Here is a 19878-nt window from a genome sequence, read left to right as displayed (position 1 = left end):
ATTTCCAAAAGGCGTCCCTGAACGTTTCCCCAGAATTGCTATGGCTGGGAAACAGAGCCCGAGAAACTGCGTATTGGCACCAGCACCCGGATCACAGATCGGTAGCGCTTGGTCCCATTTTTCCTCCTAAATATCACCAAGCAGCAAAGTTCTTTTAAAGAAAGACTTACATTAGTGGGATGGAAAAAAATAATACAAAGTGCACATCTATTCCTAAAGACAGCCTTTTTTTTTTTTTATTTTAAAATTCTGCATCTGAAAACACAGTATGACAGAAAGCATTTATATACAACTGCAGTGTTTTTGGTATAATACAGTATTTAATACATCCATTTCTTTTTCTGCAAAAAAATTTGCTTTGTCGGACAAAAAAAACCAAACTCCCATTGACAAAGAATACAGCTAAGGCACATTGTTTTCTGCTAAATGAAAGACAAAAGGGTGCAAAACCGGGTAGTGCAATAATTGCTGAAAATCACATTCTACTACAAGAAAAGCATTCTGACTTTGAACTTTGATTACCAGTCAATTTAAGACATTTCAATATCTCATAAAATACTCCTTTAAATAAATAGCAAAATATCTACATCTTTCAGTGTGTCCATTTGAATTTCCAATTTTTTTTTAAACTTTGCTGTATATACATGGTTTTCTTTTTTCTTATTCAATAGCTTACAAAATATTTCTGTACAGTTTTATGCATATTATGATCTATAACAAAATAGTTATTTCTTAAAACTATATTACCACCAGTCTTTGAAAATGACAGATAGGAATAACTTATTATGGACTATGTTAGGCAATACAAAAATCCAATCAACCCAAAATAAAACCAAAATGACAAAGTCAGAAAAACCATTTCATTAACTCAAATTAATTCGGTTTTGTTTCACAAATCTTGTTTTCTACGTAACCCCTTTTCTGTTGCCTTTGGGTTGTATCCACATCTGAATACTGAAACAGGCCAGGATTTGGAGTTCCTAAAAGCACTGCAGCCTGCCGGGAATATTGGTGCTACCAAGACACAACAGTTCTCCATGGAGAAAAGTATTAAAGAAACCCAACGGATAGCAGAAGTTCTTCATTTCTGCTGATTTTGACAACCTTTGGATGAAGCTCCAAAATCCAGATTTTTTTTTTGGAAATGCATTTATGACTTTGATGATACAGACAGACTCCTCTAAGTGCACTGTTAGATTCCCAATCATCACTCAAAATCGGGCCCTAAGTGGTGGAGTTCTTCACATTTTAAGACCACACCATTAAGAGGATACATCTTCTCCCAGCTGCCAGTACAAATCTGAAAGAAATGCTACTATGTCATGTCAAAATGAGTGAAATTACTCCAGAATTTGTCTTGTGCATCTGAGAGCAGTCTGTCCCGTTACAGTCTGAAGATAAATTAAAAGTTATTAAGTTTGTACTTTGAAGGTAATTTAAATCAACCCTCCTTATCTAGTGAGTTGCAAAAGACAGAGCTCATAATTTCCGAAGGTTTCTATGAACGTCTGAGCCTTCCTTTTGCCCAAAGGGAAGGTCATTTTCTTCCCTTAAAGACTGCATTTGTAAGCAATTTCTATTGTATTTGCGAAGTGTAAGCTGACAGCAACACAGCTGAGCTGTAATAGAATCTCAAGGTGCCTTTTATTCCTTCCACAACAAACAGAAAAAGTGAGCAAGACACAGACAACACCTAACTTCCTAACACAGTTTAAGGCCACATTTAGAAAGGATGAAAGTAAGGCTTTCTTTAAGGGGCAACACACTGGATGCCACAATGGGAAGAGACGCCGAGCGGTCCAAAGCCGATAGGATTCACCCACGCAAAATCTGAAACAACATCCTACTTTTGGCCAGCAGGTCTGTGCCTTCTTTTGGATGCAAGCAGGAAAATAAAATGAAATGCCATAGACATCCTCCTCCGGAATATTCCCAGCAAACTGAAGGTGCTCCCCTAGCAAAAGATTGCTATCGTCTCAGTCGAGGGTGTTAATTACAACAGACCCAAAGACAAGTCAAGTCATTACAATATACAAATGCAGCGCAATGAACCGCGCCTGGAATTGTCACTCTGTTATCAGAGGCACCTGTACAGTATCTTGCTGTTTATTTGGCAAGGTTACAAGTAATACTTCTATGTTTTAACGAAGAAGAAAGAGAATTTGCATAGATTGTACATTCAGTTCAAGGAGATTTCTGGTACCTTTTTTGTTGTTATCAGGTAAACGTGTTTGCAGACACAGTGAGGTAGCGGCTGTGATAGCACCCATGAGCAAAAGAAGGTAACCAAGGCAGAAGCAAAGAGCAGAGTGATCTACACGCTACCGTTAGTATACAGCAACAAAAGCAACATGGTACCTGCAGTATCACATCATGAGAGTTAATCGCTGCCAACGCCACACTTAACAGCAGACAGCGTAATGCTGCCGTGGTCCTGGGTAACACGTGCTGAAAAATCTTGTTGCCTCAATTTTAAATGCTCTCAGCCTGATTCTGCTTTCCCTTACTGAGACGGTGGTAGTGAAGGTTTTCAAAGGACGGTCTCTTCTACTCAACACCTTCTAAGGGAGTTACAAATCAGAGCATTTGCTCACTCTTGAAGAGTCTACAGGAAAAAAGGTATTTCCTTACAAACCTTCCTCGCTGCCCCTAACCCTAATTCACATTTTTTTGTCTCCTCTGTGCCACGTTGCAGTGGTGCCTGCCCTCAGCTGGGGCTCTGCAGGTAGCCCTGCTCTCAGTAATGCCTGCTGGGCGCCTCAAAGGGCACTGCCCTGTCCCCTCCAACGCCACATCGCTCCTACCCCTCTGTGGGCATCAGCCCTGGCGCTGTCTTGGTGGAATCCTGAAGGTTTGGTCTGGAAAGACTTTTTTTTACATGATGTTTTCAATTGCCCATCAATATGAGTTTAATGTCCTATGAATCCTTCAGACTATCTTGGAGGCCTTGAGTGGTTGAAATAAAAGCACATATGGATCATTATCTTTTCACAAGCAAGGGACAGTGGGAAACGCCACTAGCCACTTTCTACCACATCGGTCTTACTCCATTACTGAAATAATCAAGCCTACTATTATATACGTCAAATACCCACGCCTGAAACTCAGGAAAAGATAATTGCTATCACTTCTAACGACTCCTTCACATGTGTTAGTACTGAGCTGACTAAAGGCTGCTCTGACAAGGAAACCTTTTTGATCTGCAGCTAGGGTTTTTGAAGACGCCTAAGGGATTTGGCTCACACAAGTACGAAACTTCCTGCTCAACGGAACGCCGTGGAGTCGGCCAAGGTTTCCTGTGGCCAACTCCTGAAGCTTTGGGATCTGGGAAGACAATGAGGAGGGTGTGATAGCCAGTGGCAAGCTGGCAGTTCTCTGACGGCTGTGATGAAAGAGAACAAGAGAAATCAACAGAAAGTTTGTCCTCATTGCCTGGCCACAATAAAAATCTGGATCTTGTTTTTGGCTGTTTTTTGTTTCTTTTTTTTTTTTTAATCTGGGAAATCAAAGCTGAGATCTCATGGTACCAGCGTTTCTCAGCCTTGCTGTGCAGAAGGCGCCCAGTTTGTTCGAAGTTTTGTTGCAGCGTAATTGTGTCAAACTTTTGCAAAGTTTCAGAATGTTTGTTACCCTTCATCTCTCCCTTTGGCCAGGTTTAGAATATCCCAGTTCTGATTCACTGACGTCACTACTCTGTTCACAATAATTGTAACTAAGAGTGATGGAGACTTCATTAGTATGGCAATTAGTGCTGTAGGAGATGGACAGAAGGTGAATACACATTAGTTGGTCCTTCTGAAGGCGCTGCAGGATCACAGTTAATATGCCGTTAAACAACTGTACGTGCATTGCGCACTGAAGCCAACACCCAGGAAAGTCCATTTGTAACACACGAATGCACATTCCTGTATCTCTAGGCTTAGCACTAACAAAGGCTTAACAACAGATACAGGTGGACTTCCCTGTATAACACTTGCTATCACGAAGGAATTGTTACAATTCTCTCCTTGCCAAGAGTACAAAAAATGAAGACATAATTTCAAGTCTAAAAAAAACCTTGAATAACAGAAAAGGAAAATATAAGAATTACTACTCAATGTCCAAATGCCATCAAAGAAAGAACTGGACAAATCTGAAAATAAGCTGTAATTTGAGCTATTTCTATTGGCCTCATGGTTTAACATTACCATACAAACAGGTTTGCATAATGCTAACACTGACTTTGGACATAACTCATTAAATCGCGTACGTAGATGTTCTGCATTTTGCCACACTCCTGTTCTGTGTAATACTGGTCCATCACAGAAGCGTTACATGGCTATCGCGCAGGATGGGCAGGGAATTTAAATGAGTAAAGGGATTCTGATCAGAACTGGCTTTCAGCTGGAGTCCCATTCAACAAGGACTAGCCAGTGTGACTGGGAAATAACACTTGCACAGTCAAATGAAGACGCATAACTTTCTTGTTGTACACGAGCCGTGGGTCCCTGCTCTGAATTCTCCTTTTCACCAAATGTAAGATCTGTGAAGTTGTTCTCTTCTAACAATATGGAATATGGATGACAGGCTCCAGGTGCTGCCATTTCAGAAGAGAAGCCCCTAAGGAGGATGCTGGGGCCAGCAGCGCTACCTCAGCATCTGACCCCTGACGCAGAGCCGTGCTTCCCATGGTTTTTCTTCACAACTACAGCACTTTGTAACTCAGACACAGTGTCCCGTATATAACTTATGTATCTGTGTCTGCATATTCACAGCTGTAGGAGACGATGTCATTTAGGTCCAAAACTTGACACTGCCCCCAGAAGATGTTCCAAACGTGGCAGCTCATCCTTTGATGACTTCAGCCACAGACAGTACTTACTCACAGCGCACTGTCACACCTTTTAGTTACGCTGGACTTGCCTCCGCAGTCCTTACTCAGCACGAGCACTCCGTGGAAGTTTTGCCTGAGAAAGGACTGCAGGACCAGTCTCTTCAGTTTTGCATCACATGTTTTAACAGCAGCACTGGCATTGCCAGCTCGCTACAAAACTTCTTTGTGTAGATTTCTTTTTGTCTTTCAGAAAACAAACTAACGTAAATTTTGTTTTGAGATATTTTAAACCTAGCATATAATGGAAATAGATATATCAGCAACTGTTTGTTTTCCTTCCCTTTTTTGTACTAAAACAAAATAATTTGCACCTTATATTTTAAATGATAAAAGTGGCAGATTTTTCTTCTAACCACAGAAGATGGTCTAGTTAATAATGAAAACTTACCAACAAAGCACTTAAAAACATTCCTGCTTAAGAATGAAAAAAGTATCAAATTTAAAAACCAAGTGATCTGCATGTGTGGGTGCACCCTTATACATATGCTTAGCTACAAGACAGACTGAAGATTTTCTGACTACCCCAGTACTCTAATTGAGAACAACAACTGACTAGGATTGTTAATGAATTTTATTGTGTGCCCTAAATATGATGTTCTTCGTTAAATCTGCAGGGCTTGAACCATACATTTGCCATTGCATCAGTGTGACTAAAGCCCTGGATTTCACAGTGAGGATCGGAGGTCCCCAGAAAATTTGAACTTCACGAAGGAATGTAAGATTAAAAACAAGCACTGTTAAAAAATACCCTATTGAGTAAGTAATAACACTGTGTTTCTATTATATAAACCTGTTGGCAGCCCTGGTTTTAAACATGCTTGCCTCTAGAGCCAGTTGAAAAGCTGGAACGTTATTCTGACTGAAATATTTCAACCAGCTCTCCTTGCTACAAGCTTTCCTAAAACTACGGCTCTCGTGACTGTCAAAATCAAGACAAAAAAAGAAAGGGAGGTGAGGGGAGAAAGGCCTTTTCTTAATAAAGGCATCTTCAGTTAGTAAGATAACGTAATCGTCAAGCTGCAAAAGCAGCACCTACTAATTAGTCATTGACTAAAACATAAATAATAAATACCTAAATTGTTCCTTCTATGCGTCCATTTTTGTGCCAGATAAACATTTCAATGCTCTGCCTTAATGCCAGCACAGCTGACACCGCAATTTCAAGTCCAAAGCAAACTGCAAGTAGCTTTAAACCAATACTACCGAGAGAGATACTACAAGCCACTGGGATCTGCGTGTTACCATCATCTTGCAACTGTTGTTTAAAAGGGAATTCAACCTTTCTGTGAGATGCGATTACGGAATGATTTAAGGGTCTGTTTCCCTCCTGATGTGGATGCTTAACTCCCAGCAGCAGAAAGTTAGCCATACACACGGAAGGGTAAACAGATACCTTACTTTATTACATCAACTGGATTTTTTTTTCTAATTAACCCAATAGCTTTTAATCGCCATTTTGGGTTACGTTGTCAACATGAGATAACCACAGCAACAACAACAAAGTGCATGTTTTATGCTAACATACAATGCATTAGTTGGAGATGACTTTGCATATAAAAACCTATATTTTAAAAAGTTCTTGGAATGTAAATGAATTTTTTCCTACTGTAGAAAAGGCGGCTTTAAATGTTGCAAAAGATGCCTATTTAAAACAGGCTGCAGCCTGCTAGAAATTCTGAAGACAGGGAAGGGTAGAGTTTATTGACGGAATAAAGTAAAAGCACTGAGAAACGTGGCGCTGCTCTCCTTCACCGTCAGCTCGTGGCTTTGGTCAGGAACCCATGTCCTGCATGGCCTTCCAGATGCCCTGCACAAGCCTAGAAGGACCCTTCTTCACCAAGAGCTGGCATATCTGAGATCAAGGGAGGGAATTAGTGTTAAGACTTGCTAGCCGCTACTCAAATTAGGGAAGAAAGGTGTTGTTGCAGATATAGGTCCCAATTTTACCATTTTACTGGTTCTGCACAACTCCACTGCCTGAGACAACGCTCAGCTCAGGAGCAAAATCAGCAAAGGGTGTGAGCGGATAAATCAGAAGCCACCCCCACCGTACACACTGGCTGTACTGGGAATCTGCGAAAATGCTTAGGTGCTGGCGGGCTTGGAAAAAAACCTGCAGATTTGAAAGGGCTGAAATCCAAAATGCTTCTTTGTTCTTTAAACTACTACTCTTAGTATCCAGACCCTGAACCTGACTAGATGAGACATAAAAGAGTAATGTAGCAAAACACTGCTTCCATTTAAAGTTTATAATGAAATTAGTCTAAGAAATCTCTGAAAATAATCTGAAAGTTTCTGCTTTTGCTCATTTTCTCTAACTAGGACAACAACAGACATCAGCTGAGTCCAGAATTAGTTTGTGTTATTAAAAAAAAAAAAAGAGTGAGGGTGTACCATAATTATTTCACATTCCGTGAGGTAATGCAGCCATACAGGCTCCAGCCTGCAGTAACCCACCTCCCCAGGAAGGGTAAGTAAAGGGAATTTTGCTGTGATTTATTCATGGTAGCAAAATAATGAAAGCCTATGAAACAGCAGAAGTACAGATAAATTTATTTTTAAAAAAACACTTTTGGCAGCTGCTCCTTCACTGCCCTCTCCATGGCTTGCTGCTACTGTTTCGAAACCCGCCGAGGTAGTGTGGTACGGCCGGGACGTACGGGGCAGCAGAGGCTGCGGGGCGACCGAAGCTGCTCCTGACAGAGCTGATGGAGAGGGCAGCGCCAAAGGCCTTGTCAGAGCTCTTTTTTTTTTTTTTTTTAAATTAATTATATTGCAATAAGTAACAAAAAAAGTATAATGTTCCCTTAGGTTTCTGAAACCTGTTGCGAGATTCACACATGAGCAAGGTTAAATTCCCTTTTAAAAACCTATGCCGGAGGAGAGCGTACCGGATGCTACCTCAAGCGACCGTCGGGTTTGACGGGGCCCAGCTCGGATTTGGGGTCCGGGCTGAGGGAGCTCCAGGCTGTCTGAGCACAGCCCTGCATGACTGGGCAGGCGGTGGGGCCGGCACTGCAGATGTCCACAGCTGACCAGACGCTGCCGACCAGAGAGTCCACCCAGGCTTCCAGCTGGGCACCCACGAGCCCCGCGTTCCTCTTGGCCTGCTCCACGCGGGCAGCACTGATGGGGATATTCAGGACAGGGTTCAAGCCCTGGAAGCTCTGCTCCATGTACGCGTTTTTCGGAGGCCCGCTGTGATGCTTCATGGCTTCCTCTGGAAATGCAGAAGTAAACCCAACAATCAGTGCATTAGCCACAAACCCAACCTTCAGGATCTAAGGGTACAGCAAACAAAAAGGCCAAAGTTAGTGGTGTGCTACAGTCCGTTTGCCCAGCACTGAGGACACACGGCATCCCGAGGACGACCGGCTGTGCTCAGCTCTTCAGCTCCTCGTGCTCACCACGATGAGCTCCACTCACCATGGTGCTAACCCTGCAAGCGCTGCGAGAGCAGGTGAAGCACCGAGGCTGAAAGTAGTGTCATCCGTATTATCATCACATACAACCGGTGTCCCCACAGCTGTAGGACACCCAGCGTGGCACAGAGCTGTTAGGCACAGCACAACAAAAAGGCAGGCCCAACCTCAAGGGCATCCCAGCTACGAGCTGCTGTCTCTACCTGGAGCCTGATGAACACGCAGCTCCTTCTCAGGAGAAACCCATTTAGCATGCAGGAGAAGCTAATTTTGCCACAGAAGCAGCCTAGGAGATGAACCCCGTGCAGCTGAAGTTGCCCCTGTGGACACCCAGGGAAGGTTGTGCTTTGAAACTGGGAAACAGTTCAAGGACGCTGGGTGTGAGAAGGCTGCAGCCCCCATCAGACCATCAACTGCTATCATTGGTTTCTCTAGGAGGAAGAGCCAAGATCTCAGCTTGGTTTTTTTTCTAAACTGATGAACCTTGCCCTGCTGTGAAAAAGACTCAACATTTGTCAGCTCAATCTGCCTCCAAAAACCGGGTGGTGCCGTTCCTGGCACTGGAAGGACAACTCCACGGCCTTGGACAGACCGGACCCGTAACGAGGTATGCGTAGCCCCAGCATCATTCCTGGAAGTGCTCCAGTCTTGCTGGGAAAGTAGTCTCTAATGACAATTATATTTCAAGATTTTGTGCCGAACAATGGATCACAACCATTTCCTAATGACACTTTTCTTTGTGTTGTGGTTGCTTTCCTTACAGTAACTCTTCTACCTCAGCAAAATGCAGTACATTGCCCCAAATGTGTAATATTGCAGTAAAAATCACTGTCAGGCTGTGATAATGCCTTCAAAGACCTTGAATTGGACACTGAGGGTCAAACCGCCCTCATCTAAGGCCAGCTGATTTCTTAAGGTCTGAGAAGGGACCAAGGTGCTGCTCATAAAATCAGAACAGGACCCTCCAAAATGCCCACTGTGTGCCTTGGGAGTAAATTTTCAACCATTTCTTTCTGTTGTGACTTCCCCAGCATCCGCGCTCCGGCAGCACAGAGAAGCTGTTGAGCTCTGCCAATGTACACACTGTCTAGAACACAAAATGGGCCCATTCAGGGCGCTCCAGGCTAGGAAAGCCACCATGCTCAGATAGCGTTTAGAGGCCAGGAATTACATATTCACGGCTACAATTCCTTCCACATGTCCCTGCTGCTTGCACTGCGGCCTGACACTGAGTCCTTTCTTCCATGCGGAGGACAGTATCTCGGGCCTGGCAATAAATCAGTACATTTATTTAGAGGGAAAAGGGACATTTACTTGGAGCTTTGCTATTACATTTACAAAGTCTTTAATGTCAAATACTGTGCAAGTCCATTACTTCAAATCCGCAATTAATTTAGTTCAGCACATCCCCATCACCATTATACATCACTTAACTGTTGCTGCATTCATCTAAACTCCTCTTTTTATTTTAAATGGTAGATATCCACAATAACCTCTAGTCAAAATGAGTTTATTCCATGCACATGTGTCAGAAGCCTGCTCTGCCAGAGCACTGCAGTTTAAGAAACAGAACAAGTACACATGATTAAATTTCCTCCTTTGGAAGCAATTAAATATGGAAGACTGTTTGTCAACATATTAATTAAATAAGAACATTCTAAGTAAAAATCACAAAACAAATAAGAGTTGGCATTACTAGCAGGATCATCTGATTGAGACAGGCAATTCAGAGAGCTCTCTGAATTAAAGCCTGTTGTGCATGTGTTTCGTGCATGGAACAAGAGAGACCTTTTCTCAGACAAATAACAGGATGGAACAGAACTTGCTCCTCTCTCCGGCTCAGCCTCGCACTTGTCCCAGGCTGCAGGACTTGGTGGATTATCAGGACTGGAATGAATGGAACCTACAGAAACTGTAGAACCCAGTGCTGGCAACGCAACAGGAGATCATCTTTTTCTCTGACCCTTGTTTAAGATCCGCGGGCTGCTTTTGCTAAAATAAGGGCGATAACCTCAGCACGTTCAACGAATTCAAATTCCTCCAGTCTGCTATTGCTGTAATTGTGTCGGATGTGCTGTTTTGGTCTGCACCACCACGTGACCACTGTGCTCTGCTCCAGAACGTCTTCAATGGGACCAAAGATACACTTTTTCGAAAAGCAACACACAAATATTACCAGCAGATAGGAAAAGAAAAGGCTGCTGAGGACAGCACTGACAACAAAAAACGACGCTTTTCAGTGTGTTAAGGGCTACCGCTGCACACAGCGAATGTGCTTCTCTGCTGTGAGACACCTGGTGAAACCCTGAGACGGTACTGGCAGGGGATCGCTTGGCCCCACAGCAGAACCAACACCCCAGGTTAGGTGTCTGCACGTCCTGTAAAGAAAGGGCTGGGTAAGAGCAGTCTGAGTGCAGAGCTGTGTACTAATTGATAGGAAACGCTAACGATTCAACACAGAACCCTCTCCTGGAGCCTCCACGTCTTTGTTAAAAAGTTCACAGGAGAAAGTAGGGAGAATGCTGCTCATCCAAGCTATGGGAGACGCGGGCTACTCGTCTTTGCATTAAAGAAAAAAAAATAAATATAATCACGACTCTGTAACTCACTAGGCTGGGACAGGAGAGGGACAGTGCCCTGAAATACTGTATAAAAGGAGGCTGGAGCTACAGGTCATGCTTTTAAAGCACTGACACTTCAGTCCTTGCTCACGAAAAAATAACAAAGAATGTAAGGGTTGTCTCTGAGATGTGTGTTTAGACATTTAAATCTGTACAGTTAGAGCAACCAACTCAAAATTAGCTGAATTGCAGACATTAAGCCAGATGTTTCTGCCAGCAAACACATCCAAATTGCCCTTTGACTTCAGGAGGACATGTATCAATGCAAAATATATTCCATTGACTCTAAATTATATTTTTTTAAAAATAAGTTATTTTTGTCCCCCGTTTTTGTTTGCTCTTCTGTCTGGAAGAGCATTTCATTTCTCAACTGACTTCTCTCGGTATAGCTTCTCTGGGCTAAATACACAGCCTGTAGTCAGCCGCACAGGCTGGGATTTCAGCATTTTTGTGTGGGTTTGTTCTTCATTTTGCAGAAAAAGCAAATGAGTTTAGACAGAGCGTGGGCTTAGGAATGAAAAATGTGGTTACCTCGATACACATTAAGGCGCTAGACCTGTGGGGTTTTTTTTAAAGCAACACAGAATGTACAGCTTTATTTCTTTACTTGAATTGTGTTGAAACCCTCTGGCAAAGAGGTAATTTTTTATTGACATTTTGTTTGTTTTCTCTTGCAGCAAACAAGACAGTGCCGCATTTGCTCATTGTGAAGCTAATCGACTCCTTGTCAACTGGATCTGAACTAAATTTCAAAGCAAATCCCTGTCTTCAGGGTTTTTCTCGGAATGACGACTCCAGGGCACGTCTACTTTTCTGCAGCCATGCGCTTGCCTGCTGCCATTACTGGGTTTATCAAGAACGTGTCACGTTACCTCTGGTTAATTTAAAAAAATCACAGCAGTTCTGACACAAGTTGCCACCCACTTCATAATCCGTACAGATGCAATTAGAATTGATTGAGCCACTGCAAACAACCAACGGGAAAACAAAGGTTTCCCAGTATATAATTAATTAAGATGATCTATAAATATGGATTAGGTTAAAAGGCCTTTGAGATGCATGTGTGCATCGCAGTATGTCTGCTAATGCCGTCAAGCCTTTGAAAGAGGCGGCTGCAGTTAGAGGGTGCGGGGATCAGGAGCTGGCGTTTAAGGCTCCTTGTCCCATTGCGGAGCAGCAGAGATCAGAAGCCCCATGTCCAGAGCATGCCATCAAGCAAGGTACCAATCATGAAAGGTCTTTCTTAAGGCGAAGAAGGAGGATGCTCTTCTTCACTGCCCTCCTTGATTGATGGAAGAAGGGGTTTATTTATTAATTTATTTATTTTCAATCCAGTGTTTGGTATTGGCTTGAGGTTTGGGGCGTTTTCTGCCCCAGAAGTGAATCTGCCCACTGGCTGACAGTAACCCATTTCGCTTTAATGAAACAGGTACTATACATTAAATGCATGACAGCTCATTATTGTCACTCCAGCTGGGAGATCACTGTGGAAACTGCCATGAATATAAACTCAAATTTAAAAATGAAATTGCTTTGGCTTATTCTCTGCCCCTCTCAGTGCCCCTGGGAGACACGTGTGATCACACTTGGCATGACAGCTTCACACAGACTTTGTAGAGCACGGAAGGGTGGGAAAGTGGGACGATGGGGATGCAGAGCCAACCTCGACTGACTTCGCTGTTTTCTTAGGAATTGAAATCTACTTGGCGATTTGGATTATAGTCTGCCAACCGCTAGCTAAATGCCCTGAATTATACCTGGTTTTTGGCTCTGCCTCTCCAGTCCCTATGCAGGGGACCTGGACATCTGGTCTCGAGTCTCCAAACTGCACTTAAATTCAGGCTGCCTAACGCAGACAGCAGGAAACCCCCATTCCTGTCTATTATCACTGCTAGTCGTCATCTACTGATCTTCTCCCTGTTTTGTCTCCTCCACATGTTACATTCGCTCTCTGTCTTGGCACAATTTAATCCTGGGGCGTCCTGCTGGTCCTTGGCAACTCTCCCGTGTCCTTACAGTAAGCACGGAGTACTTGGCTTTAACACACTCAACCATATGGTGAGAAACTCAAAATCGCCATTTAGAAGAAGTATAAAAGAGAATCTGGCTGTGCAGGATGTAGGGGGAAGAAGACACCGGTGGAGCAAGTGAACATGATTTTTCCAAATGATTTATCTCATAAATTCACTTAATTTTCATTTTCTTTTCTTTTTTTCTTTCTCCAACCAGGCAAACACTTGAAAGCACTCTAGACCCAGAGGATCTGCTGAAGGCAGAGCTGATCAGTGACACAACTCACACTTGAGAAAATAGACACAGATTTAGATGACTGGAGGGGGAAGAGGAGCAAGAAAGAATAAATAACATCAGATTCTAGGCTTTCCACTGAAGTAACTTTGGGAGCCTCATTTACAGTGGAAACATCCCAAACCTCGCAGCATACTCAGTAATTCCATGTAAGAATTGATCTCTAACTCTCATAGATCCAGGTTTTGAAAAGGTCAACGAACCCGTGTTTTTAAAACAATTTACGTTATCTCAGTTATGCACATCTGGACACAATATCAAAGAAAACACCTGCTCTTGATTTCCCTTTATCATTTTACTTGCATGTGCAGACCCTAGGCCAAAATAAATAAATAAATAAATGGGAATGGAAAATGAATAAACTAGCTGCATATGCTGGTTTTATAAACTGCCAAGTAAAACACCTTTGCTGGTAGCTGTCCCATGATTAATTTTTTAAAATTTTTTTTGTAATTCTAATAATGATTTTTGAGAGTCATGATAGAGGAACGAACACATTTCGCTTTGATTATTCAAAAGAGGAGCAAGTGGCTCCCTTCATGATGCCGGGAAACCAAAAGCAACTTTGCCTTGTTGTGCTCAAGCGATGTGTAGATAAGCAACAATTCAGGAAATACAGTGATTGTCGTCGTCTTCATGCTCTCAAGATACAAGATTTTCGCGGGTGCTGTGCTGCTGCCAGATTTGTGCAAATGCTTTTTAGAATGACACAGACAAATTACAGACAAATTACACACAAGACCACAGACAGATTTTTATGTATCTAACTACATGGACTCCAGTTTCTACATCCGGAGTATATGAGACAGAGGGGGCCAAATCATTATCAAGCAAATGACATGCAGAGTGGTATGAAATATATCAGTCATTCAAAAAGCTTCTGGAGTAGCAAATGACTTTCCAGGGTAATCTTTCTGACAGAAGCTAAAGCTTTTTTTTTTCTGTCTCTTTTTTTGGGGGCTGGGGCGGGGGGAAGGGCGGGGGGCAGAGGAGGGAAGCTGGGGGTGAGGGAGGATGGTTGGAAGAATAAAATTTTAAGAAATCCCCAATAAAACATATTCCCCTCCTCTCCTGGCTCAGTCTGATGTATGTTTTATTTTCAGTGTTAAGACAATAATACTATTCTTTCATTTTAGAAGATTTTTGGCAGCTTTTGCGTTGTTTACAATAATAACAGAAATGGTTCTTTCAGAAGTATTAATTCTTCTGTCATGCTCTTACAATGCCTTTATTTGGCAGGGAAAAATATATTTAAATAATAAAGTGGTGACAAACTGACAGAAGCTGGAAATCAAAGCTAAATGACAATTGCCTGCACAGAGCACAATAGTGTCATTGAGACAGAAAGCCTTAAAAAACCCAAACAACAGGAATTTGCATTGTAAATACAATTCTAACTACAGTGGAGTGTCACTATCTGCCCCTGTAATTAATTTTCTTCTTTACCTTCATGCTTCAGACATCTGGAGATTATACATCGCATCATCAGTAGCAAATCCCTCCTGAGGCTTTTTTCCTAGATAATATTGTTCCCAAGCTTTATATTTCATTCCTATAGTAGATTCTTGTTGCCATATGAATAAACATGGCTCGCTAACAAAAAATATGAGCCAGATCTTCTCCCAGTGTATCAATGGGCAATACGGAGTAACTCCGTAATTTCAGGGGAATTACTCCACATTCCGAGTTTGGACCAAAGGAAGCTTTGCCTTTACACTATGAAGTGTGGGCTCATGGTTGAAGTCTGAGACACGCTTAATTGTCCACAGAGCTTTCACTTTATAGGGAAAAGCAGCAAGGTTGCTAGCTACATGCCATGTTTTCCATGCAATTTATGCTGTAACTGTTAAATTAGCAAAGAACGTGGATTTCATTAATTTCCAGGAGACAAGTCAGTAACAGCTGCATTTAGAAGTAGGTTGCCTCAAACTTTAAAAATGTATTGCTTATACACACAGCGTTTCTTCAAAATTTATCATTGCCTATTAGCTAATAACAGCAGCAGGTTGTTGGCGGTTTAGTTTATGCTTAAGAAACGATGCCACCAAATGTTGGAAGAAGAAATCAGTAAGTTACCTCTTCTGCCGAGAAATGCGTAAAATCAAGCTCCTGTTGAGCAAGATAAGGGCTGCATTAGCTCTCAGCAGTTGTCTGGTGGTGTTTGCGTTAGAGAAGCAGCATGTTATGCTGGAAGGTAAATGCCTGACTTAGTTTATTTGCTGCCTTGTCAGGAAGAACTTCTGAAAACTTAATAGGATCATTCATGTATCTAGCAACTTTAAGATGTCTAAAGTTATGAATATTAATACTGGGCAGATGGAAGCACTTGAGCACATTAAGAAGAACGGTAAAGATATTCATAGCAACAAACTTCTTTTGATCTTACTGAATAAGAAAATGGGTATGGCTACAAAACGTTCTCTCTCCTCCCTGCCCAGTGTCCTCGGCACTGGCTGAAGACCCGAGCACTTGAACAATGCCTGTGCCAGTGCACACTGCTGCTGGGAGCCTGCACACACTGGCAGCCCGAGATGGACCTCGGTATTTGGATGGTTCAGGGCTGCTGTGGCAGGGAAGAAAAGGGTTTCTTTCTAAAAAATGTCAGTGGGGGTCTGATAGTGTGCTTACGAGGATCACTGTACCCGAAGGTATTTCTGTAACGTAACTGCTTGGCATGTACTGAGAAGGTTTTGGCAGGTATCAGGCAAGAGTGAGTGCCTGGACCTGACAATGTGTCAGGTGCGCTCTGGCCTAGGGTAATTTTGTCTGCTTCAGCATTTTGTGTATTAACGCTTTTATCGTTAAACACACAGACTTTGTCAAGATAACATTTTAAACATCTGTAACTCTTCAGAAGCAAATGTGAATGAAAAGCAGCAGAGAAAGGTCAATTTTTCTTTCTATTTCTAAATGATGGCTTTTACGATAGCTGTTAGATTATTGAGAGTCTGAAGTTCTCCGGATTCTGAACTGTGCATATTTTAAAGATATAAAGAGCCTTTTGTTCAAAGTGGCTGTGTTTTACAGACTGGATACAGACACTTCTGCTTGTCTTAGTGCAACAATTTCTTCTGATTTAGTATCTATAAAATTCCTTTCTTTTCTCCTTTTCCAATACAGTGCTACTTCATTTTTAACAGCAGCATTTACAGTGAATACATACACAATAACCGTATTATTATTGTACCAAATATTAAGACTTACCTTGTTTGATAGGCTGCCAATTAGAGAAGGTGAGAGGAGTAACAAGGAATTTGGTTTCAGCTACCTGTACCCAGTGGTGCAGAATTTTTATTGTCCAGACACCGGGTCGCAGGGGCAAATTCAAAGGTGGTTTGTAGTGAGTAAATTCGGCACTGGATTCAATAAGGATATCGTATGTTGCTGCAATTACATTAACAGGATCCACCCAAATGACAGTAACGGTGACATTGGGGCCTTTTCCCCATTTCTGCATGCCAACCGGCTCATCTGTCGGCCCAAGGAGTCCTCCAAAATTCCGGAAAATCCTTTCCTTGGCGTCCCATTCAGTGCCAATCTGAAATTGAAGACCACATTGCTGCTAATATCATCTCTGTAAGCATCTAATGTCAAATAAGGGCTCTCAAGACACAAAAATTCTATTTCTCTAATGACATAAATTATGCATACATATAAAGGCCAATGGCAACATGACCTAAGAACATAACGTGTACAGAAGATGTGAGAGAACCTTGAATGCAAGGCTTGGTTTTTTGGTCCAGTTTTCCACTGCTGATCGATACAAGGGTTTTCTTTATATTAAGAGTAACACAACCGGCTATAGCAGTTCTTTTCCTCCACACGGAAGCAGTTAATAAAGGACCAAGCCTAGTAAGTGAACACAGACTTTGCATAGAAAAACATCCAACCCATCATCTCCTGGGTCATGAAAATATATTATACATTTGAGAGACGGACCCTGCAGTAGAGACCTACCCAGTTACTGCTAAGAGGCTTTTGCTGACTTCAGGACAAGTCACATCAGGTCCTTTACTACAATCTACGCATGAGATGCTGTCCCCTTACACTCCCTTCCTGCCTCATGTGGGAAGTTATTTCTGGTAAACTCTTTTCTTACTGTCATAATAGTGACATTGTTTTTTATTTATTCACTAACTAACAGTAAAGCAGCTGATTCACAACCTAGTGTAAATATTTAATGGACCTTTCTTTTTCCTAGCAGCTTTCATATTTCAGTGCTCTTTATATGAATTTTAATGGTTCACCTATAACCCATGGGATGACACAAACTTACAAGCTGTTGCCATTAACGCTCGTACAGTACTGAAAATAAGCATCTTGAAATAGATAGCATGAAAATGTAGTAACTGGCCTTCTTGGGCCAACTGAAAGATTTTACTATCCCAGCACTAGACCTAGCATGTGTTTATGAGGCTGACCGTTAACAAATCACTTCCATCAATTCTCAAGAAGGCAAGCTGGTGGACGGCAGTATTGGAGGGTGCATATTTACTTTTGGAGGAAGTGCCCACCTCACTTGTCCCATGAGGTCCCGTTCCCACGACCTCAAATCAAAAGTGATCAATACCAAACACAAAAAGATTTGAGGGACTCCATTTGAAGTGAAGAACAGAACCCCTTGGCTTCTTTTGGCAAGCCAACATCTGATGTCATTCCTTGGAGATACATACAGATGTTCTGGCCAGCCTGGTACTGAAATTCCTCATAGTCCTTCAGGTTTTCTTTGGCCTTAATCTCCAAACAAACAGTGTAGATGACCTAAGAGTTGATTTGTTCCCTATACAGAGATCATGGGATTCTTTCAAGCAGTCTCTGGAGGCCCATGCACACACAGACACGATTCCCTCTTTCAGAATATGTGGATATTGAAGATTTCCCCAACACAGAACTGTCCTCGTCCCTGATCTTCACCTCACACAGGCACAGTCAGAACCTGCTTTCCTGAAAGCATAACAAGTAATTGTAGCTCATTTGCTTCGGAAATCTTTCTTCTAGATTTCACCTCATTTGATGAGAATAAGTGGTTCCAATATAATGCCAAAATCCCCACAAATCCGTAAAACATAACAATTACTTGACGCCTACTACCACTGATACCTGTACTGGAAACTGTCCAATCCCCAATCCCTTCTAAATAAATCACTGTGGTTGGCAGATAAATTACGGGACGACTGCAAGCAAAAAGGTACAAGGCCAGTAGAATAAAAACCTACCATCCTAAATCCATCTGTCATCATATGAATTCCTCCTACCGGACTATGACACTGCAGAATATGAGACAAAATGAGCCTTCCACTACTCTGCAATCAACACAGCAGAATCGCTGGTATTTCAGGGGTATTTCACCTAGCACACCAACTAATCAAACCAGACAGCGTAGCCCCGATATCAGACCCAAGCATCGACTGCCTCGAGGGGCTGTCAGTGCGTACTCTCCTGACAAGACTGACTGAATATGTATGGAAATAAGCTGAGAAAGAAAATGTCCTGACCAGATCTTATTATCTACTCTGCCAGCCTCCACTGAGTGTGGCCATATCACACCTACTGGAGCTCAAGGGACTTGGAAATAATAAAGCCACAACAGGTGAAACAAATTTACACCCTCCTGGGCACAGGAAAGCCTGTAAGGAAGCTCTTTCCACCACATTCGTTATTTCTTACTGAAGAACTCCTTACTTCAGAAAGAACTCCTTACTTAAGAAAGCTTACTTTATCCTCAAAACCCCAACATCCAACTATTTCCCCCTCTTTAATCTCTCATCTCTGGGAAAACAGATCAGAAAATTCCAATCCCCGTGCTCCAAGCTCCAGGTGACACTGCTCCACACCAGGTTGCACAAAAGATATTGAGAAATGTTCACATGCGCGGAATTTTATTAGAATGGCGTGTAGAAGACCAAAAGTTGCTTTTGGGAGAAAATTATAACAAAATTATTGGCTGGGTGTTTAAGCTCTGTGCAGGCATGTGATTCGGTTCCCTAGTGTAAACCAAAAGTTACAGCCAAAGGGCAGGAGAAGAGGGGGAGAAAGGAACAATTCTCATCTGGTGGCTTCCCACGAGAGGCTGTCACACCACCACTGTCAGGGTGTGCATATGAAAACAACAGCACAAAAGCAACAAGAAGAAAACACCACCACAGAGCAAGCCCTTAGCAACACAGAGGCAAGGCGCCTGGGCACCCTGCGACACCCCGCACGGCCCCGAGCCGGGGCTCAGACCACGACAAGGCGCTGGCACTGCCTGGGGCTGCGCACCACAGGCACCTTAGGGGAGGACAAAGCAGGGAGCTGCACATATCTGTTCTCAGCATCTGCCCTTTCCGTCCAGTTTCCAGCTGGGGGACACACTTTCCCATGCTGCACAGCTTACAGTACAAGCTGGTTTCAGAAGCACAGTATTTTAAAGGGAATTTTACTTAAAGCACTAGGTTAGATGTTTATACCTCTTCCCTTGAACTCTACACAGCTGTGTTCCCAGGACTGAGATGTCTGATTTTGCATACCAAGAGATACTACAGTCCTGTAATATTTTTCATAGCCACTGTAAGTAGGCTTTCATTTTCAAATGGAATACACAAAGTATGGAATGGAATCAAGCAGTAATGAATATCTGATAAATTATGAAGGGATGTGGCATAGAAATTGACAT

General features: G+C 42.5%; 1 protein-coding gene across 4 annotated transcripts in view; it reads right to left on the bottom strand.

The window, feature by feature from the left end:
• Nucleotides 1-262: 262 nt before the first annotated feature.
• The window catches only part of XYLT1 (xylosyltransferase 1), a 204800-nt gene continuing 185184 nt past the window's right edge, over nucleotides 263-19878 (bottom strand). For 3 of the 4 annotated variants that reach the window (XM_063343929.1, XM_063343931.1, XM_063343932.1), the window contains 2 exons: nucleotides 16428-16761; nucleotides 263-8093 (listed from right to left, as the gene is read on the bottom strand). In XM_063343929.1, the coding sequence (XP_063199999.1) occupies nucleotides 7771-8093; nucleotides 16428-16761 (657 nt within the window). In that variant the 3' untranslated portion in view covers nucleotides 263-7770. The remainder of the gene's footprint in view (nucleotides 8094-16427; nucleotides 16762-19878) is intronic. The other variant, XM_063343930.1, reaches the window with a different exon arrangement.

The sequence above is a fragment of the Chroicocephalus ridibundus genome, chromosome 8, assembly GCF_963924245.1.
Source record: "Chroicocephalus ridibundus chromosome 8, bChrRid1.1, whole genome shotgun sequence".
Taxonomy (NCBI): domain Eukaryota; kingdom Metazoa; phylum Chordata; class Aves; order Charadriiformes; family Laridae; genus Chroicocephalus; species Chroicocephalus ridibundus.
Note: the sequence above shows the minus strand (reverse complement) of the source record. Positions and strands in the feature narration are given on the sequence as shown.